The following is a 23,758-nucleotide window of genomic DNA, read 5'->3' as shown; positions in this document are numbered from 1 at the left end:
TTAGTTCCCAAAGGTTCCCTATGATAGGCAGAGTTTCTGAAGTGTTGGGAAGGGAGACAAACAGCTGAATCTGAGGAACTCTCCACGTGGCTGAATATCATTTATCGTGTGTGGATATATAATTCAAAGAAACTAATCTGCAGGAATTCTGCCTCAACCCTTGTCTCACTAGATGGAACAAGCAGTATTGTGCTAATACCGCATTTCTAAATTGGGTCACATTCTGCTTCTTCCCACCAGCTTGGAGGCTCTAAATTTAAAGATGAGCATGCGTGTTTCCCAATGAAGGAACTGAAAGCACATATAAAGAAGCAACTGGGTGTTCAAACAAGACTAGAGGTCATGGATAAAATTTAATATTCACATGAGTGATTGAGTTAAAGGACATTTAAATACCTTTCCAACTAAGAGAATCTGAGACTATGATGTAAGACTCTTTGGTTGGGCCCTGTCTATCACCATTTACAGCCAAACACCTGCTGTTTTCATTGAGTTTTAGCAAACACATCTGATCTATTAATCCTTTTGCACAATGTGGACACTTCTATCTCACAAGGGAATTTAATGTCCGTTTTAATTTACTTTGAAAGCTCTGTCTAATTGCTTACTACGGAAGGTCAAACAAATCCTTTAAGCAAACTTGCATTTGATGATTACAGCCATCAGGAAGTACAGCTTTAGAGGTTGATTAGAAAAATATTTTTAGTTATCAAACATGGGCTAATTCAGGTATTAAAATGAAATTTCAACAGGAGATTTCTTTGGAAAGATACCATTTTGAGGCAAAGATTAATTGTAACATTAATTATTGACCTACAACACAGTGGAAATATCTATTATACAGTTTTAAAAATTGGATAAAATTTCATTAGAAAAACAGAATAACTTACTGCATTTAAACCTCAAAAAGTATTATCAGTATATATACTCTTAATTGGAAATTGGATTTAAATTTTAGTGAATTATGGTAGTTTAGTTTTTAGAGATAAAATAATTAGTAGAAATTTTATCATAGAACTCATTGCCAATATCAGTGACACTTAACACTGTTATAGACAATACCATTAAAATTAGTAGTAGTGAAACAATGTTCCTGACCCTGAAAACATAAAATCTTGCCCAGGATTGTACTTTTTGATTGCACTATCGTTATTCTCTCAAACAGTGTCCTTTTCTCCTCTCTTTTCCAAGTTCAGCAGAACCCGCTAATTTACATTAGCTGAAGTGTCTAGTGTCAGTTATGCAACTTTTTAGGTTAGTGAGCACATTAACTTTTCTAAAGTGGAAATAAAGATTATAGTATCAAAATGTAATTTAAAATATATTGAAAGACTTGCTGGCTTAAGGAATATATAATAATCTTTTAATTAGTTTGCTTGCCAGCTAGAGAATGAATGAATTTTATCATTTTTACTTCAGTGAAGCACTTTATAAAAAAGGGACATTAGATTTTCATTGTATTGATACTGAAAACAAAGTATAACTCTAATGGTCCTAATAGAAATAGACTTCAAATCAGGATGCACAAAGTCTGCTCTGAGCTGGTAGACCACTTCTGGAAACAGCACAGTTAAGAAAGAGCAGGATGACCAATATGGTAAAGTATATAATTTACTTCATAAAAAGAATGGCTGAAGGAGCTTGGAGAGGGCAAGACATAGAAGAGAAGACTAAGGGATATATTATTAGGGTTAATATTCAACTTAAAAGTACTGGCATGCACTATGGAAAACAATATGGAGGTTCCTTAAAAAACTAAAAATGGAACTATCATATGACCCAGCAATCCCACTATTGAGCATATACCCAGAGAAAACCATAATCCAAAAAGAAACATGTACCACAATGTTCATTGCAGCACAATTAACAATAGCCAGGACATGGAAACAACAACCTAAATGCCCATCAATAGATGAATGGATAAAGAAGATGTGGCACATATAATACAATGGAATATTACTCAGCCATAAAAAGTAATGAAATCGAGTTATTTGTAGTGAGGTGGATGGACCTAGAGACTGTCATACAGAGCGAAGTAAGCCAGAAAGAGAAAGACAAATACCGTTTGCTAACGCATATATATGGAATCTAAGAAAATGGTACTGATGAACCCAGTAACAGGGCAAGAATAAAGATGCAGATTTCGAGAACAGACTTGGGGACACGGGGGGGGGGGGAGGGGAAGCTGGGACAAAGTGAGAGGGTAGCATTGACATATATATACTACCAAATGTAAAATAGATAGCTAGTTGCTGCATAACATAGGGAGATCAGCTTGATGATGGGTGATGACTTAGAGGGCTGGGATAGGGAGGGAGGGTGGGAGGGAGTTGCGGGAGAGAGGGGATATGGGGATATATGTATAAATACAGCTGATTCACTCTGGTGTACCTCAAAAACTGGTACAAGACTGTAAAGCAATTATATTCCAATAAAGAGCTTTAAAAAAAGTACTGGCTTAGCCATGCCAGTTATTACAATATTGAAAAGCATCAGTATCCCCAGTACCACCTCAGACCCTCCCCATGCATGTCCCAAATCTCCCAACTACTCAGCAACTAAAGGGGCCTGGCTCATTGTCTCCAACATCCAGCTCCAGCTCTACAGCTGGCAGCAGATGTCATTGATTAGTGGATGGCATGCTGGCTGGTCAATATTTTGAATGTTACCTCTGAATATGATCAATCAATCAATGAAAGTAAGATCCGCACAACTGCTAACTTTGTATCTGCTTTGGCTTTTTCGTATCACACACTCCAAGTTCCCAATCGTTCAGTAGTTTCTGTGAGTTCTTTCTTTTGTACCAATCCTACTCCATTTCAAAACTTTCTATCCCCACCCTACTTCCAAATTTTTTATCCCACAAGTGGATCATTGCATCAGCATCCAAACTAGTCTCCCCAGTTCCCCATTCTTTTCCTTTAATTTCTGTTCAGATCAGGGAAAACTATGAAACTTGAAATTCTATCATTCTGTTTTCCCTACATGAAACAGAACTTTGCATTTCAGTGGAAAAGATTCTTGACTCTCCAGAGGAAATGTAGGAAGAGAACATTTTGAGCTCTAGATATCTACCAGACATTGTGCTTAGTGCTTTCCACATATCTATCCTCAATTAACTCTCACAACCACCTGTGAGCCTAGTTATTCCCATATTTAAAATGCAAAAAGTGAGGCTCAGAGAGCTTATGTAATTTTCTTAAAATCACACAGCCAATGAAAGCTGGAGAAAGGATTTAATCCCAGGTCTGTGAGGTTCCAAAGCCCACAAAACCAGCATGGTTTGTGTAATTGAAAGTTGCCATGCCACTGATACTGTTACTGATTGCTATTACAAAAACCTCACAACCAGAATGTTATGACTTCCCTGAAGAGTTATATTTTTTAAGCAAATTCAGAATATTAAAATCTGGCTTTTTACAATCTTTTTCTTTTAAGTAGCTGTTTATATGATTCATGTAATTTCTTGTGCTTGTGCAACCATCACACAAGTATTAACTGTCCTGATGGCTATTGTAAATACCCAGAGGGTATGCAACAGTTATAATAAACGAAGATCAATATCAACTTTTCTATTCTGTTGGTAATATTACTTCAGTTAAAATTAATACCGTGCAGACTTAAAGATTCCTAGTCTAATCAACCTTATATATTTTCAGAAAGATTAAATGTGTTTGTAAATACTTTGGGAATTTAAGCCTGTCTCTGAATTGTTTATGGCTTTATTACCTCTCAAGGACCCCAAAGGTCCATATTAAACTCATGGCTTCAAACCCTGAGAAAGCTGGATTAAACTAAACCCTCCAATTCCTCCACTATGTCTCTAGATAACTTTATTTTCAATTATTTTGCTACAGCATAAAAAAATAAAGCTTCATAGATTCATTTTTTTTTTTACATTTCTACAAACTCCTTCATGTGTTTACTTGAAGAAATTTTAGCAATTCAAAAAAAAAAATCAACCTGGCCTGTGCAAAGTACAAGTGTTTACATCATTCTTTTGAGTATTCTTACAAAAGTGTACCCTTTAGTGCTTACTTATGAGACACTCAACAAAGATATGACGACACTTCAAAAATTCTGAAGGGAACTCTAAGAGAGGAAAACAGCATGCTCTGTTAAATGGAAAGAAACTTATTTGAAATAAATTACATAATTATTAGGGAAGACTCGAAGAAAATCTGTCACTCTCCCCAAAATAATTCTTTCTCAGAGATTACAAGTGACAATGAAGGTTAAAGCTGAGTATACATACATTTTGTAACCCTTTTTCTGTATTGGTACTCAATTATTAGCTTAACTTTTGTTTCTGGAATTTCTCTTTTTTTTTCTTTGTTTTATTGAGATACAATTGGCACGCAGCACTGTATAAGCTTAAGGTGTGCAGCATAATGATTTGACTTACATACATCACGAAATGATTCCCACAGTAAGTCCACTGAACATCCATCATCTCATGTAGACACAAAATTAAAGAAATAGAAACAACTTGTTCCTTGTGATGAGAACTCCTAGGATTTATTGTCTTAACAACTTTCATTATATATTTTTCATGTCATACATTATACACCTAGTACTTATTTATCTTATAACTGGAAGTTTGTACCTTTTGGCTACACTCATTCAATTCCCACTCCCCTGCCCCCCACACCTGGAAACTACAAATCTGATCTCTTTTTCTGTGAGTTGGTTGGTTGGTTGGTGTTTGAAGTGTAACTGACCTACCACACCATGTTAGTTCCTGTTACACAACCTAGTGATTTGATATTTCTATATGTGTTTCTGGAATTTCTTAATGCATTTGGCTTACTAAATTTCATTTAAGTTCTTAAATAATTCAGCTGTTTACTTAGGGTCGTGCTTGAAGGGGAATATGTGGTGTCGAGGAGGGGCTTTTGCTGGTGTCATTGTTATGGCCTTACCAAATTTATGGTTCACCAAGGATTTTTTTTTTATTCTTTTTCAAATTTTTTTCCCATTTAGGTTGTTACATAATATTGGGTAGAGTTCCCTGTGCTATATAGTATGTCCCTGTTAGTCATCCAGTTTAAATATAGCAATGTGTACCTGTCCATCCCAAACTCCCTAACCATCCCTTCCCCTCCTTCTCCCACCCCCGTAACCATAAGTTCAGGGACCTAGAGATTGTCATACCGAGTGAAGTAAGTCAGACAAAGTGAAATATCATATGATATCACTTATATGAGGAGTCTATAATAAAGATGATACGAATGAACTTGTTTAAGAGGGGGAAACTGACTCACCAAGGATATTTTTAAGCTCCTACTTTATACATAATATCAATTACTTTTTCCAGAAGAAATGTATAGTGTTTGGTAAAACTTTTTTTCCATAAGATTGATAATGATAGTGTATTTTCTTTTAAGAGATGTCTTCTCTTAAATAAGAATTATGAGTTTGGGGGTGGGGGGGTGGTCCTGGAAGTGATGGTAGAAGGATTCTTAGTTTACCTTTGTTTCCTTGTTTTAGTCGTTGTTTCAAAAAGAAAGAGAATAGTGTTAATAAGATGAAAGGAAGTTAAATGGCACTTGACCTTTAACATTGCTTATATCTTTCATTCTCTGCAACTCAGTAAGATAACTTGCTTATATCTTTCATTCTCTGCAACTCAGTAAGATAACTTGTTTTATTAGCCCTACTTGGCAAATAAAGAAATTGAGGTTTGGTATAGTTGTATAACCTGTCCGAGGATCCACAGCTAATGCAGGGCAGCACTGAGATTGAGCCCAGGACTTCTAAATTTGTGCTTCCTCCATGGTACGAAGCTGCACTCTCTCCCCAAGATTCCCTGGTAGACACTGATGATTTTATTGTCATGGGTTTGACTATCTTTTTTTTTTTTTTACATTTTTAAAAAAATTTTATTGAAGTATAATTGATTTACAAAGTTGTGTTAATTTCTGCTATACAGCAAAGTGATTCAGTTATACATGTATATATTTTTTATACATCTTTGTTGGAATATAATTGCTTTATGTTGTGTTAGTTTCTGCTGTACAACAAAGTGACTCAGCTATGTTTATACATATATCCCCATATCCCCTCCCTCTTGAGCCCTCCTCCCACCACCTCCTCCCCATCCCACCCCTCTAGGTTGTCACAAAGCACCAACAGGTAGATCAGCTTTGTACATGTATATGTTCTTTTTCATATTCTTTTCCATTATGGTTTATCACAGGATATTTAATATAGTTCCCTGTGCTATACAATAGGACCTTGTTTTTTATCCATCCTATATATAATAGTCTGTATCTGCTAATCCCAAACTCCCAATCCATCCCTCCCTCCCCAGCTCTTTTTGAATATGGGAAAAATAAGTTTCTGTTCTCACTATATAGTTAACGAAACACTATAGACTCTTCTCCAGATCTGAGTGACTTCAGAGTGATAAGGTCATACTTCTGTTTTATGAGTTACTGTAATGCCATTCTGAAGATCTCATTATTAACACCTTTATCCAAAGACTTTCGTACCTTTTGTTACTGTAGCCATGTTTTTTGGGGTTTTTTGTTTCTTTGTTTTTAATCCAAACTGCAAGACAAAGCATATCACCTTCCTGGGGTTTCTGGACCCATAAGAATATCACTAACTAGGGTACTTGTCTCAGCCTTGATGTTCAGTGTTTTTAATGGAGTTTCATTTCATAGACATGATTGATTGAGTCACTGGCCGCATGATTGAACTCAATCTCCGACTCTCCTCCCCTGCCTAGAGGTCAGGCTTATACAAGCTGGCTCAAAGCTCCAACTCTCTAATTGCATAGTTGGTCTTTCTGATATGGCCAAACTCTGAACTAAGTCATTTTGTTAACATAAACTCAGATCTTCGGTCTCAGGGACCCACCATGAATAACAAGACATTCCTATAACTTAGAAAATTCCAAGGATTTGGAGCTTACCTCCCAGAAACCAGAGATGATGAAGACCAGCCAGTTTTTTAATTATACAACAGCTGCCAACAGAGGATGATTTTAAACTCAAACTGAATCTATTAAAAACAACATGATCATCACTGCAGATTTTTCACATACCAGCTGGCAAACAGAATTTATATTATGAATTAAAGAGCACCCTGTATAAAAAAAAAAAAAAAAACTAGAAAGAAATCTAGGGGCCAATTCTATAAATATTGACCAAATTTATGTAAATATGTGTATCACATTTTAGGGCGTTATCACTTCCTTAAATATGTAGGAAGAAAATTACACATGTTAGTTTAAGATTAGATCATGGATTAAAAATAGGGCATTTATATTTAGCATCCAAATATAAGACAACTTCTAAAACCGCAAAGATTATGTCAAACACAGAATTTTAAATCTGAATCTTAGTGACTACTTGCACAACCCCTTTATTTCACAATTGAAAAAAATGAAATATCAGATTCTTATATTAAGGTAATTATTTCTTTCAAGAGCTTTCATTTCATATCATGCCAGAAATGCCATCATTTATCACAGGAACATATTCTAATATTTACACTCTTAGCATTCAGTACCAAACCTAATTCCCTAACCTAGAGATAAATCCTGACTTGCCTGGTTTTGTTCTAAGTGAAGAAAGAAGTAAGATTCCTTTAAATAGTAACTTTAGCTACATTGGGCCAGCATCACTGCCATTTCTTACTGCCACCAAGCCACAGCAACTGCTATAGGACTCCTTCTCCCAGTGCCAGAGGCCCCACAGGTTCTCATCAGCTAAAATTCACATGTGGCTCATTAATATAACCTTAGGAAAACAGTCTTTAGAAGCTTTAAAATGCTCCTCAAATCCAAGGGAGTAGTTTCATAAATTTTTTTCTTCACCTATTTTGTGCGTTTCTGTGTATACATGCATATGTGTATGCATGTGTCTTTTAGTGGAAAAGTTCTAATTCCACTCTCCAAACAAGCTCTTACTATCTGGAAAACGTATTATTTTCTATTACATGTGAAATAATATCTCAAACAGCCACAGCTTTTAAGGAAGCCACTTTAAAAACTGAAGCGAAGCAATTTCTCCTAGAAACAACTCCAAAATATACCACCAAATATAAACATAGGGAAACTTTATTGCAAGCCCATTTTAATTGTAAATGTAAATTCTCAGTACTATGAGATAGTTAACCAAAACATGAACTTCTATATGCTGAGGAAATGGGACATTCTAATCCAAATGAACCGCAGAAAAGCATCTAGAAGTATTTTGAAATTATGTTATAATGAAGTTTTAGATTGTTTTGACTGTAGAATACAGAATATCTGTTTGATTTCCTATCATTTTTTTTTTCATTACATTAGTTTGCATACTTGCTAATCTGGGAAGTAAGGAAATAGGTAAATTTAAAATGTTCTTCTCTTGAGAAAGACTGAAATAGAGAAAAATATTAAAAGTACCACTCGATTACTAGCAAGAATTTAAATAAATAAATATTATCAAAGATAGTAATAAACAATGATTTCTTCAGGAATGAAGTTATTGTGTTTCTCAAATACCGGAAAGCCAATTTTTTCCTTTTTTTCTTTTAGTTTTGGGAAAATTTTTCTAAGAAATATTGCAACACTTTTTGCTTGATGAAATTGTGTTATCTTCGCATTCTCCATGTGGAAACATTTGAATGCACAATTTAGGAAAATCTTGCAATTTTTAATTCTATACAGTATAATTTAAATATAAATTCATAGTAATAAATGTCTATTTTTCACTTGCATAATTTTTAACTACAGTCTCAAAAGTGTTTTCAAGTATTACTTGTCTAGGTGCTAAGTTTCTCTGTGAGTTACCATATGTCCATTCTGCAGATGAACTGACAGTTGGAGATAATTGAGAAAGTGAAAATTAGAATGAGAGGAAGGTAGTCAGAATCAGTTCACACTCTTGGTCATTAATATTTGTTGAGTGCTCGTTGTTGGCAAGACACGGGGCATATTGCAGTGAATAAAACAGAACCGAGAACTCATGGAGCTTATTGTTTAATGAGGACGAGAGACATTAAGAAACAATCACAGGAAGCAGTATTCACTTACAAACTGTGCTGTGTACCATGAAAAACAGATGAATGTTACTAAGAGAACTCTTAACGTGACTTCATTTACATTGGGACTTGTCAGTGGAGGCTTCTCTGAAGATATCACAGAATAAAGTACCTAAAAGAGGTGCCAAATGTATCTAAGTGAAGAGTTGGAGTAGGGAAATTCCAGTCTGGGAACACCACATATGGGAAGATGCTGAGGGAGGAAATCACTTGGTGAGTTTCAGGAAAAGATTAATGTGACTAATACAATGAAAGGTGGAGGGTGGAGCAAAATGAGGCAGGAGAGAGAAGCAAGGGGCATACCACGCAAGGCTCGTGACCACCCAAGGATTTTGTATTTTATCTTAAATGCAAGGGGAAACCATGGAAGGATGTTGAGTAGAAAGTTACATGGTCATCTTTGGGTCTTTTAAGTATTACTCTGGCTGCCATGTAGAGAATGGATTGGAAGCAGGTAAGAGAGGAAACGGGTAGAGTGGTTAGGAGCCTATGCTGGAAGGCCATGGCATAAAATGGTAGATTGGATTAGGGTGGTGAGGATGATAAGGATAGAACTGGGGGAAAATGAATAGATTTAAGATTTATACTAGAGGTATGCTATTAGGACATGATAATGAACTAGATTTAGGAGAGAATGAGGAAACAGGTATCAAGATTAGACTCTATCTTTTTGACACAGCAACTAGTTGGTTGATAATTAACCATGTCATTTAGTGGCATGGAGGAACCCTGGGGAAAGAGCATTTCTGGTAGAGCTGAGAGGTGGAGATGAAGGGTTCAATTGTGAGAATAATTAATCCCACTCTTGTGTTCTAAGTATTTAACATACATTGTATAGTAACATAGGCATATTCCCCAGTCTTTTTGGTTCACGTCCTTTATTAGGGAAATTTTGATATAGGTTACAGAGTTCCTAGATCTAAGATGCTAGTTTTAACCAAGATTAATTAAAAAAATAAGGAGAATTAACTTATTAAGCTAAAATGTCTACTCTTTTAGACTTTTTTGCTCCAGCTTCCAAAATAATAATGTACTTAATTTCAAATTAAAAGATCTAGAAGAGAATAATCAGTCAAGAATTTAGCATTAAGACTCAATCTTCTCATACATAATAGTCTGCCTTCCAGAACGTACGACCTGCAATCTTAGCCCAAACTTTCCTACCCAATAAGATTTCAGGTGTTCTCCCTGGTGTTGAATGCAAATTTGGGGACCACTTTATGTTGCCTTCGTCTCGTTTAAAAGAGACTGCCCACTAGCTAATGCGCAGTGATTTGCAGGCCAGAGCCACATGGCACTGGTTGAGGGTATTTAGACAGACCGGGAGGAAAGCAGGCCCAAGAAGGGACGCTGGGATAGAAGTCACAGAAGCCTCACAAGGGAGAATCCCCAAACCCAGCCGTTTTCTTTCACTGAAAGGAAGGGTGGCCCAGTATTTTCGTAATTTCCACGTTACAGTCGAGTGAAGTACGATGATAGCTTATTTTAAAATGGAAGCAGGACAGGAATGACACAACAATAATAACATTCACTGAATGTGTATCGTGTTTCAGGAACCTCACTAAATGCTTTCCATATATATTATTTAATTTCCTCTGAACCTCTTATGAAGCTTAGAGGTGATAAATCATTCTCCAAAGGCCACCCAGGTGATAAATGCGAGAGTGAAATGGCCAGATCTGTTTGACTCCAGAAGGGGAGTTTTCCGCCACTGTGCCACCAGCACACAAATAAAAGATGAGAGAGACTGAAAAAACCTCAGTATTTCTTTAGTGTTAAAAGCTAAAAAGAAAAACGCAAATTGTGTATATGATGGTTTGCAAATATATGGGAATATTCCAAAGTAAGGGAAATGTCTCTGCTGGGCTGGACCATCCTTTTCTTACATAGTGTTCTGAAGAAATAGCTGACCACTTACAGGTATTTAAAACTACCTTGAGCTTTCTGTCAGCATAATTTCTCACAGATTTGGAGATATTTGAATTTTATAATGTAGTTCCTGTCATTGTGAATTTCATTCTTGCTTCTTCCTGTACCCTTTTAAAAATCGTTAACCCATAATTGTTCACTATTTTTCTTTAAATTTCTGTGATTGAAATTCATCTTCTTTCAACTGGTCCATTATCACTGCACCCCTATTCTTAAACCACTTTAGATGAATACTTCACTGACCTTTTCTAACACAAAGTATGCATTGGTAAGCAATTTTTAGTTGAAAAAAAAACTGCCTTAGTTTGAGTTTTTAAAAATCAGAAAAAAAAAAGCAATGAGATATTTCAGTTCACTCTAGTGAAATTCTAAATGATATAATAGTAATTGCCTAGTTATGGTAATTTCTAATGAAGATGAAAATAAAATGAAGAACATGAAACTTTCCTCTCACCCTTCAGAAACACAAGTATAATCCACTCCACCTGTTCTCTTCCTCACAGCAACAGTGTGGCAGCTCCCCTTTCCAGCATCCTCAGCCACAGCTGGCTGAGCTGAGTTTTGAATGATGAAGTGTTTACGAGATAAGAGGAAAGGAGCCTTCCAGTTCGGTAGACAATATGTACAGTGTACAGCAAAGACATGAAAGGAATCATTAGGAATTGGGGTGGGGAGGATGAATGCTGATAGGAGATAAGCTATGTTAGGTAGGTTGAGAGGCTTTTATGCCGTATCGAAGGAGTCTGACAGATACTTCGGTGATGACAAATGATTGGCAACCCATGTTCCTTCTGCGTTCAAGTGCTCATACACTTCCTTCACCTCCTGTTATTTAGATTGAAAAACAAAGCTAGCCATGCCTTTTCCACTTTTTCCATATCCATTTGTAGCATATTTCTACAATTCAGTGCATTTAGCAACCTAATGCTATGGTTCTTTGTATGTGAAATTGCACTTTGGCATGAAGAAAAGCCACCACCCAGTCAAAGGAAGTCTGTTTGGGTAGAACTTTTGAAGACTATAAAGCAATTGAAAAATACAGATAGAAAAATAAAATATCATTCAGGAGGAAAAAATACATGTTTACTACTGAAGCCATGAGAGTGTTCTTTCAATAAAAGACATTTCGTCTTTTATGCTAAAGAGACTATATCAGGAATAATGGACCATCTCAAACGAAGAAGAATAATCAGAAGTATACAAAGTTGTCCCAAGTCCCCTCCAAAATAGTCCAGTTATTACATAGATTTATTTTCAGAATGTCCAGCCTTGGTCAGGACCAAGTGAATAGAGGAAATAGTAAGAGAGAGAGAGACAGAGAGAGAGCGAGAGGGATTTTGAAACAATTTTCTAAAACTGGACTCATTTTATATCTAAAGCTGGATTTCAAATCAACTAAATTTCCAGATTGTTTGGCTCTTTCAGTACCTTCTACTTTCACTATAACCAGGGCTTTGGTTTCAGAGAAAATTGCTCTATAAAACTTTACCACATTTTCTAATCAAAAGTGTGTGCTTCTAATGAGGCTGGGAACATTGTCTATTACTGGCCCACTTGCTGAGGGGGCCAACAGAAACATAACAAACTTGGTAGAAACTGGGCTACAGGCAAAATAAAATCCTGTTAGCAAGTCTAGTGAATGCAGAATGTGTTCTGCCCTCTGATAAATGCTGGTTTTATTTTGTGGGGAGTGCTGAGTGTTGTTTGTAGTGAGTGTTTGTCATTTAACTTACTGAGGTCGTGAGGATGCAGGAACAGGTGGCTGTGACAGGATGCACTGAATGCAGGCTCTTTCACATTCTTCGTTAAAATCACCGGTCTTGTCCCGCCACCTCTTAAACACAAATGTATCATCATCAAAACTGGTGGAGTGGCTCTCAGTCTTCATGAAGTCTAGAGGTCTCGATATTTATCACTTTAATTTTGCCACACAATTAAGTAATGATGGATTAAAACAAATGTATTTATAGTACACTTGAAAATCCTGGGGTAAAAATAGGATCCAGATAAATCTTCCCACTTTCTAACTAACATTTGCTTGATCTTAGGAGCACGGCATTCCTACTGACATGGGCTACGCAGTGGCCCCTCACCATTCGGGCGTCTACCCTGTTCACGTTCAGCTATACGAGGCCTGGAAGAAGGTTTGGAATATTAGAATCACCAGCACTGAAGAATATCCACACCTGAAACCAGCCAGATACCGGAGGGGCTTCATCCACAAAAACATCATGGTGAGCTTCCTCCGGTATGCGTAGGGTACACCTTACACCTTGTTCTGCCAGACTTACGTTCCTCATTTGAAGAAAGAACTAAAGAGAAGAACCAAGTAGTAAAAACTTAACAGGAGGAAAAGCTCCATGCAGCAGGAAACACATTTTTCATATCTAAGCAAAGGATGTTTTAATCAAAGTCATTTCTTTTCAATTCTTCAAGTATAACTTTAAAATGTTTTTTACGGACACTATTAAGCTGGCGCTGATGTTAAAATACTAAGGACACATTACATCTAACTTGCAGATAATTTATAGAAGCCATCATTTCTTCAAAAAGTTATTTAGCATGTAAAACTAGCTCTCTCTATATATATTACCATGCCTCTCTTTTACAAGCCAAACTGTGTCCTTCTCTTTATTATGTCAGACAAAAACAAAAAACAAAAAACCTCAACTATTTACAACAGGAAGCTGCATGTCCTGCATGAGCATTAACAGATTGTACATCATATAGAGCACAAATGAGAGATGATGTTACTGAATTTGTTTATATCCATTGTCGAATCCTCTGCAAAACTTCTCTGTTTTGTTTTGTGTTTTTACACCGGTGACGAATGTATATTGTCAGGATATATTATTATCTAATACTTTGTGAGACCAAAGTAAGTAATTAAATCCTAATTTTTTTCCCAAATCAGAAAATCTAAAGAACACTGGTGCAGTTGGGAGTAGGCCTCCTGATTTAGACACACACTGGAAAGGAACACCACACAGAACGCTATGTGGTCAGGCACCATAACACTGTCCAACTGTGAACAGTTGTCTACCCTCTAGAATTAGGTGTAACTGACTTCTTTTCAGACAGTTTTCCTATGTCGGCAAAAATTACAGATTGGATAATGACATGTGTATTGCTACAGACTGGATAATGAACTTGGATCAACTTCCATCTTTATTTTTCCCTCAATAAAAACTGTTGTAAATGCTATATGGGGACGTAATGGCCACATCTATCCCACCTGCCTTTCCTCCTTACTAAAAATGAACTCACTGTGCCTCAAGCTGCCAGTGTTTTGACGTGGGTTATAGTATAATTTAAAAGCATGCCAATACTCTCCTGTCGTGTTTAAATCATAAGCAGTCTTAGTAGAATAATAAACTTAAGTCTCCAAGGACTTTATTCAATGGTGTTCTCTTTCGTTTCTCTTTCTCTCTGTACTGCCAGAAAACTTGCTTGGATATGTCTCATGACATGTGTTTTCTCCTGGAAAACATATTTTACCTGTATTATAAATGCATGAATCTGACAGGTAATATAGGCTCTAACAGATTTCCTGTTTTGAGGGAACTATCCCTGTGGTTCCACTGATGCAGCAATCCATGGAAACTCTGTTTGCTTTGTGGGCCCTTGGATGAGAATTTTCAAGTGAGAAATGTTCCAAGTTGATGTGCAGTTAGAGAGCTCTCTAAGCTCTCAGGGCTTAGAGTCATCCTAATAGAGTTGTAAGCTGAGACCACAATAGCCAATGTGCCCTCCTAGGGAGAGATCACAAAGGAAAAAGAGCAGGGTACCGAGGAATGAACCTTACTTAGATCACACCTGTATTCTGTTGTATGAATGAGGGAAACTTTGGGGTTTGAGGATCTATTCACAAATCAAACTCATAAGGCCCTAAATGAAACATTATCTTCCCTTCAAACTAGGTATTGGTCCTGCTATCCCTAATTCAGTTCTGCAATTTGAATATCACACTGACCACCCTCTCCCCCACCATTTCCAATCGGTCTCTACATTCCATCAGTAATTCCTTCATAATATTTTTAAATTTCACTTCCTTTCCCATAGCCTAATTTACTGCCTTGACTTTCATTTGTAAACCATGGTGCTGTTTCCTATTTTGTCTATTTACAGCTTCTATCCACCCCTCACTGCAGTCCATCCCGTGGACAGTGCCAACCTTTTAATCCTAAAATGCTGCCTTGTCTTAGTCGGCCTAATCTGATTCTTTGCAGTTGTTTCTGTATCCCTTAACTTGCTCTTCAGGGACCTGAAAACAAGTTAAACTGAGTCTACCTTTCTATCTCCTATTTTCCCTTAGCTGACAGAGACTTACTCCAAACAAAAAGTTCTGCAGCAATATCGCTATGTCTGGGCCTTTGTCATTCTTTCCACCTTGAAAGTCTTTCTCACCAACTCTCTACCTATTCCTATTCCCTTTACTCCCCAGTATCAAGTCCCATATCTTATATAATTATATGTAAAGCACCTTGGTATACACCTAGCAGCTCAATACCTAGGTCAGGCCTACACTGATCTTATTCTCCTCTGAACTCCTATAACACATCATCTTGTAACTCCATGAGGTTACCACCTTTCAAGGGTTTGTGCCCTAGTCAGAGGCTCTGAGGCTTCAGTCCTATTGCATTATCTACTTGGCAGTTTTTCTCTTCATTCGGTAAGGAACTGATGGAAAACCAGGACTCTCTACCCTAACCCCTGGTTGTTATATGTGACTCTCTTGAGAGAGCCAGAAACCTCAAAACAATTAGACTACAGCTCTGATAATCTACTTACTCTTTCTAATGGAGATACCCATTGGTAGAGACTCCCATTAATCCTGCTGGCAGCCTCATGGGTGGTCTTAATGAGAGCATTTATTGGCAGTTGCTCTAGATTCAGGCCTTATATACAGGATATTGGCTTTAGGTCCACTGGCCAAGATTCTTATGACTACGGCTTTCATAACCATCTCTTAGTTATTGTCAGCAGCTATAAGCTTTCCAGGGGCCCATCAGTATCTCAAAGTTTGAATTTGATAGCAGAAACAGTTCTAGAGAGCAGTTCACAGCAGAATGCCTAAAACCTCTCTTATTTCTTCTCTAATACAAGAGAGCTATTTCAAGAAACATGTTCAGTATGCTGTTGCATTGGATTTAGGGAGCAAGGCAATGGGATATGACCCTCTTCACTCTGATGATCTCCTCAGCCTCCTTTGGTGGTCCACTGACCATCCTAGGGCTCACAGTGACTCATCCTCTCAGCAAGTGTGATCCTCCCCAGAGTTGCAGGGTAAAGCCTGACACTTCCTCTTTCCTCTGTTCAAACTCAAATAATTGGAGAAATAAATGAAACTCAAATTTCTTTTCACTGCTCTCTCCCTTTTGCATAGAATCAGCTAGGCAATCATATCCCAAAGTTGGTCTGTATGTTGCCATAGTTTTTCAAGCAAGATATCAAACTGAATCCTAAAAACAATTCAGAATCATTCACATTTAAAATGTAAAACTAACCTGGCATTTAATTACATGTAGCCATTTCATTATTTAGCTTTGGCATTTTTCTCTTTATCCCAATGTACCTTAAATCCTTCAAAAATGTAAAGGATATATTTTTGTGTTCTCCTACCTGGACTTGCAAAGAATTCTGAATAAGTATTTGTTCAATAAATAACTGCTACGTAAAATTTAATTTCCAGGAAATTACATTTTCATGAATTGTTAGGGGATATACTTGATTCAGTTAGAATACCTCTGCACTTAGTTCTTTTTTGTTGTTGATTTTGTGCATAATATTATGAGAATGTATAATGCTTTTAAACATAAACATCATCAGAGCTAATACTCTGCAGTTAAACTGAAGTTCTTGGAATGATTTCATCAAGATAAAATAGCTTCTAAGGACATAACTTCTACCAGTTTACCAAAATAAATAGGATAGATACAGTTTTGATTTACACAGAATATATAATGTATTGATTGAGCTGAGAATTATATTTTCCAAGAAAACCTTCCAAGGACTAGATTGAAATTTATTATAACACACGTTCAGTATATTTCTAGGGGGTTGCAAAGCATGGGGATTCCTGTACAGGTAATATTTTGAAAGCATTGAACCAACTGTGCTTTAAGAATCAAGACAGAATAAGAAAAAATGAAGCAGTTTGCTTAGGACAATAAGCAGAAGACTTGCCTGTGTAAGCTTCTTTACAACTTGTATCTCTCCAAAGTATATTCATTCATTTTCTGCTACTTCAGGTGCGTAATGACAAAAGCAGGTCATAAAGAAGTCATTATATAAAATTTAGCTAAAGACTGTACTATCTTGCACAGCTTTTGTTCACCCTTTCTTTTATAATTGTACTGATATTTTACCAGGAAAGCTCTAAGAATTTGAAAAAAAAATCCTTATCAGAAATATGTATAATTGAAGTAAATAATGGCTTCTATATACAAAAGATGAAAAGAAAACTTTTTGCTAAGTGACATTTTATCATTTTGTTTGTGACACTCTATAAAAATTACTAACCAGATGCATCACCTTTCTTGCTTTTGGAACTGGCAGGCTTCAGACTTAAAATTTGGGGCAATTACTACAACATATAGTAGTCCTTTCAGAGTACAACAGAAACTAGGATTTCTGTCTCAAATATTTGTTCTAATTTAAAATGTCATTTCCTAAGAATCACATTAAGTTAATAATTGACTTCATTTTCTAATGCATGTGTAGAAATTGATAGAAGTATTATCCTTAAAATTTTTGCCTACTAGAATTACAGTGCAGCATGAGCAAGTCCAATATTTTTAAAGTCTCATTTCTACTTTTGGTGGGGGGGGTTTACTTCTTAAGATGCTGGAATCTACTAGGCTTCATAACAGAAGTAATGACTTGGAGATTTAAAATAGATAAGTGGCTAAAATAATTCAAAGTCTATCTTAGTTTTAACATATTTCCTCCACTCTCTTCAGTCTTCCTGCTATAGTGATGTCATCCCCACTTTCCCACACTGTGAAGAATTTTGGGAGTGTTAGTTAAAGAGTTGACTAATAACACCAGATTGTGCATTATCTTCCATGAGGAAAAAAAGCTAAGTTTCAGCATATTAACTGGTTGAAAGGAAGTTTTTCCTTACTTGTTCATTCTTCCTTCAGGTTCTTCCAAGACAAACCTGTGGGCTTTTCACTCACACAATTTTCTATAAAGAATATCCAGGAGGTCCTAAAGAGCTGGACAAGAGTATCCAAGGAGGTGAACTTTTCTTCACTGTGGTCCTCAACCCAGTAAGTACTTTGAATTATTCTCCAAATAAATAATGAAAAATGACAGGGCAGATGACAAAGAGGCCAGGGTTTTGGTAGTTATCAGCCAATCAGTATGAAGTTTCCGTTCTAAAACAGTAGTTAAAAACTAAATGGAACCACATCCAGTAACGGGGGCAAACTAGTTCTACAAGTAGTAATGACATGAGGAACTTACGGAAGAGCCAAGGAAGTGCTCTAGCAAACCCTCCCCTGCATTGGAAAGTGATCAAGATTCAGAGATTCTTGCTTTTATGCAGAAAAGGATTTTTCACCTATAAAACTCTCCAGTTCCCAGTAGGACCAGTTTTTCATTTAGGTGACTATTACTTCTATTTTTTTCTTATTTAAAAGAAAAATAGAATAAAAATGGGAGAGGAATTAGATAAACAAATAACAGTCACTGTTGGAACATTCGCATTAGATCTTATCTTGCTGCGTCTCAGGCCGGGGCAGAGCAGCCTGTTTTATTGGGCTACTGTTCTTCCTCCTTTACTTCTTAACACCAGGGTGTCAGCTCCCAAATGAACCGTTTGTACTTATTTCTGCTTGCAGCCAATGTTATAAATGTTATATTTCTTCTATACATAGAGAAAGAACTAATTGAAATAAGGTGTATAAGGAAAAGAAGGGATTTTTATTTCCATTCTGAAGATCACTGACATAAAAAGTAAAACTGTATTTATTTATAGTAAATTTGTCCCTGGTGGTAGCAATGTTCAAGATGAAAAAAAAAAGTAATTTTCCAAATGTGAAAAAATTCTACCAGCATAAAAGTTAGATAAGAGAGGGATAAAGAGAATAAAATTTGAAAGACCCCTCTCTTGACCTTAATTTTACAGGTCTTGCAAGTAAAATTGCAGGTATTTTTCATCATCTACTGGTATTCAATAGCTATCTATTTCTCAGCTTCTAGAAGATGAGGTAGAAGTAAGAGTAACTTATCTTTAGGCAAAATCAGCATGTATATCCAAAAATCACCATAGTTTGAAGTTAATAAACTTCTTCACACCCCCCGAAAATATAAATAATTCTGATTTATATATCAGAAATAATCTGATTCTTCTAACTTATCTATTCTTTACAAATGGAAATATCTTTGGAATCATTTCATATGGTTTTGTTCTCTTTTTTCTCAATTCAGCCAGTAATACATAGGCAAAAGAACTAAACTAACACCTGATTATGAACTGAAAACTCAGTTAAAATATTCTTAATATGGTAACGTTTTCACTAATAATTTTAAGACTCTTTAATCTGTAATCTGTAAAATTCTGATTTTTATATTTCCTTTTATCATAGAGCAATAGGCCTGTGAACAAGCAATCATCTCTTTGATATTTTTATTAGTTATCTATTTTATACATATTAGCGTACATGTCAACCCCAATCTCCCAATTCATCCCACCACCTGCCCCCCATTTGATTTTTTTAACCAGTAGTTGCTTTGGTGCTTAAGAAATTCCTGGTGGTATTGTAATTTCAGAACTTTCTAAACAAAATTAGTTTATTTAACATGAAAGAAATTCAAAATTAGATCATTCATGTTCAATAGATTTACAATAAATATTATATTTTTTACTAATTAAAAACCAAATTAGTGACTTCCTAGGGGGTGCAGTGGTTAAGAATCTGCCTGCTAAAGCAGGGGACACGGGTTTAGGCCTGCAGGAAGATCCCACCAAAAATAGGGAAAAAAAATTATTTTCTTAATTGAAAAAAAGCCTTGTAGTCGAGCTTATGTTATTCTTGGATGCTAATTTGGACTAAACTCACTGAACAAACTCTTTAAATGTTTAGCAAACCTTGCTACTTTCCAGGCCTTCATCAATAACATTTGGCGGTTTTGTTTGTCTTGCTGAGGAGATGCACAGGGAATAAAGGGGAGAGAAAAACTTCATAAAACTTGTTCTTTTCTGATTCAGAAAACTTTCAGTAGACAGCTACTTTCAGATAAATGCTGGGATTTGAAATAAATGACAGATCTTGTTAGACACTATAAGACATGCAAGGAATCCAAATTAACTTCATCTGGCATGTGAACTCTGATTTTTGGAAGCAACTGTAGTTCCCTGGAGATTTGTGGTGAAGAAGCCCACTTCTAGACTCAGCTCAAGTTTTACCCAAGGAAAGACTACTCTCCTTAGTTAGTGGTGTTTGCCTTGCAGAACAGAGTGAGGAGTGGTGGCCTGTTTCCTATGAATTCTGCATCCCCAAATTAAATGTTTACATAAAGTTTGTGTCAAAATTAAGAAAGGTCCAGGTGCATTTAGGCATGCTAGTTATCTGGCAAATGACACTCTTTTTAGGCCAGAATGAGAAACCTTAATGGAATCAAAGTAGGTATTAGCTGCAGGAAAGATAAGAATTTTAATCATAGTGGATCTGAAAGATAGTCATTGTGAGCTTCAGTAATACTCCAGGCCTCGATTAAAAGTATCATTTTCTGAGAATGCTGAATGAGTTTGCTGTTTACTTCAAAAAGGCAGATGTGCATTAGAAACATACATATGGCTTTTAAATATATTCAAATACACTTGAGTTGAAAACAAAAATATAAGCAGGATTTTATTTAATGTGCTTTTAATATTTTCTTCCCATATGTCAACATATAATATCAAGGTATTTCAATAACTTTTACAAGTATTGTGGTGAGAGGTGGTTACAAGGAAGTACCTCGCAGAATTAAACTAGAATAGATCACAGCAAAGATACCTATATTCCTTAAACAGAATAACTGTCTGGCCTGAAATGTTCTACTGTTACCAAAGTATTTTACATTACTAGAGAAAAAAGTGTCAACCTTGGAAATTTAATACAAATAAAGAGTTTCAAAGACAAGGTCAGCACTGCATAAAAGAGAGAAAACCTCAGCCTTTTCCAAATGAGAATTTCCAATGTCACAGGCCACACACCTCGGAAGTGGGTTGGATGCAGAGATTTTGATTAATAGACGTTGAGGTTCAGGTTCATTTGGGAGGTGGGCCCATCAGGCTCTCTGAACCTGGGACCATTAAGAATTCAATTCTTCTAATTCTCTTTCTGATTCTAAACTCAACCAGCAACTTCCTGATTACCATTTGCTTTCCTATATAAATCCTACTATAGGAAAAAGAATATGTCGATCATAAGAACTTGTACTCACTAGAACAGTAATTTGCAGTACAATTTTATAAATCTTTCAGTTGGTGTAAATACTTCTCATGTAACCTGATAACCAGAAGAGGACCTTCCAATTGTAGATATTTTAGTATTTCAGGTCCTCTATAATTCTCAGTTCTCCATTTTAAACTAACGGATGAGATGCTGTTTTTATTTATCAGTTTCAATTGTCTTTGCTAGTTTGAATCTTCCCCCAAGAAATGAACATTCTTTGTCAGTGCATTGAATCAGGTGTTGGAGCCCATCAGGCTAAGTTACAGTCCCTGAAGTGTTTGTTGATTGATTCAGGAAGGTAATGAATTATCTTATGGATATACCAAGGGAAAGAGCCACTGGAACTATCCCGGAGTCACTGTTAGCTACAGACACACAAGCACAAAATTTCTACACAAACATAATACACCCACACACAGCATTCTTGATCAATTCACAATGTTCCAAGTGCCCTTGTATATACTTTAAAAAATAGTCAGAATGAGTCTACTTTACATAGCTATATAAAATAATATGTAGATGGGTACTAAGTACTAAAATTTATCAAGATGACAAAAAAATATTCCTTCACAATGATGGCACCTGCCTCAATAAATAGAACCCTATAAATTTGTGACACATATACTTATGCTAAAAAAAAAACCCACACTAGTAAGAGTATGCTGTCCATTTTAATGTTTCCAATTCTACCTGTCTTAGGTAGATGTGATGATACCTAAGTAGTGTGGCAAATGGAACAGTTCTGAATTAAACATGATTGTTTTTCTTGTGGGAGAAAAGGATGTCCCCTTCCTTCTCCAGTGTTCTTATTTCTAATTACAAAAAGTCTGAGTCTTTGCTTATGCACTTGTTCAATATGCAAACTCTAGGTGTTGAGTCCTTAACAATTGCTGTCTGTGGAATCTTTGCCTCCCTCCAACGTGCTTGATGATAAAGTCAGTGCTTACTTTACTTATTAATCCAGAACAGTTGTGGATTGCCACAAGATTCATACTCTTACCACACTTGCATGGAATTCAAGTGCAGCAAATCCCTGACAGCATAGCAATATTATATTTCCTTCATCAAACTATTAAACATCCCATACAAAAACAGTAGCTAATCCTCCTATGCCCGTGTTTTATTAAGTACTTTTTGTCTCTGTGTTTCTCAACTTGATATAGCATCTATCCACCATACCCTCCATACCCTCCTAGCCAAATCCCTGAAGCTAAATCTAAATTGTATTTCTCTAATTACAATTACACATGGTGAATAGAATGACTGTTTCAAACTGGGTAACACATGAGTGAATTACAATGAAAGTAAAACAACAGAATTCATACAAGATAGCCTGTATAAACAGAAATTAACCCACATTAAAATTTTTTTAAAAACTATAATTTACATGTATATGGTTTATGTGTGCTTATCTATAAAATTCATCTAAAAGAAAACAGCTTTTTTCCTAATGGGAAATTTTATGTTTCTTTCTTTTCTTATTTACTAATCCTGGAAAACACTGGGATAACAGAAAACTCTTTATTGAAAAATAAATGGTAATAATAACAATAACAACAACTTTGGATAGTAGAAAAATAATTCCTGAATATGTCTAATAATGAGTATTACCGGGGACAGTTGATTTAAAAAGTCCAGGCTTAAGGCATCAGAACCTGCAGGGGAGTTTTGGGGACTTGCATACTTACCATGAGCTTTAGGTGATTCTTATGATCAGGCAAATTTGGGAAATACTCCAGCGGAAGAAAATGGAGAAAATTTTGGTAATCCAAGATTACCAAAAACTGCTATAGAAATTGTGGGCCTATGATCAAGGTATCAGAATTGAAAATGAGCCCAAATCTGCACTAAGATTTTTTTTAAAAAACAATGAGAATGAATGCTTTTCTTAACGACCAGAGAACTCCAGCTTGATCTGGAGTGTAAAATAGAGGTAACTCCAGTTTATCCTTTAAGGATAGCTTAAGGGTCACTTTCCTTAGGAAACATTCTCTGCTCTGGTTTAGAGGCACCTTCTTGTGTTCCCACAGCATCCTCTGCAGACCTCTTTCAAAGTACTTATTATCTTGCATTGTGACTGTGGGTTTGCTGCTAGGCTGTTTACTTCTTGTGGCAGAGCATGTGTCTTTCATCTCCAAAATCATCCCAGTGCCTAAACATGATTCCTTGTATCTAGCTTTTATTTAACATATATTAAGGAAGAGAAACTGACTTTTCTAATGGCCTGATACCAGAAACAAACAGACACAATAAATCTGAAAGGGAAGGACATCTGGGTCCTGGTAAGATAATTCATGAATCAAAAGCATAAGTAAAACCTGTATCATGAGTTGGATGGGGCTGAATTA

At 36.1% G+C, this 23,758-nt stretch overlaps 1 protein-coding gene across 1 annotated transcript in view; it reads left to right on the top strand.

Annotated features, from left to right (window-relative positions):
* Positions 1 to 23,758, top strand: part of LOC130834858 (bifunctional heparan sulfate N-deacetylase/N-sulfotransferase 3) — a 149,987-nt gene that overhangs the window by 64,444 nt on the left and 61,785 nt on the right. Inside the window, exons 4-5 of the mRNA XM_057705855.1 lie at positions 13,011 to 13,196; positions 18,108 to 18,236. Of these exons, the coding sequence (XP_057561838.1) occupies positions 13,011 to 13,196; positions 18,108 to 18,236 (315 nt within the window). The remainder of the gene's footprint in view (positions 1 to 13,010; positions 13,197 to 18,107; positions 18,237 to 23,758) is intronic.

This window comes from Hippopotamus amphibius, chromosome 13 (genome assembly GCF_030028045.1).
Source record: "Hippopotamus amphibius kiboko isolate mHipAmp2 chromosome 13, mHipAmp2.hap2, whole genome shotgun sequence".
Classification (NCBI taxonomy): Eukaryota; Metazoa; Chordata; class Mammalia; order Artiodactyla; family Hippopotamidae; genus Hippopotamus; species Hippopotamus amphibius.
Note: the sequence above shows the minus strand (reverse complement) of the source record. Positions and strands in the feature narration are given on the sequence as shown.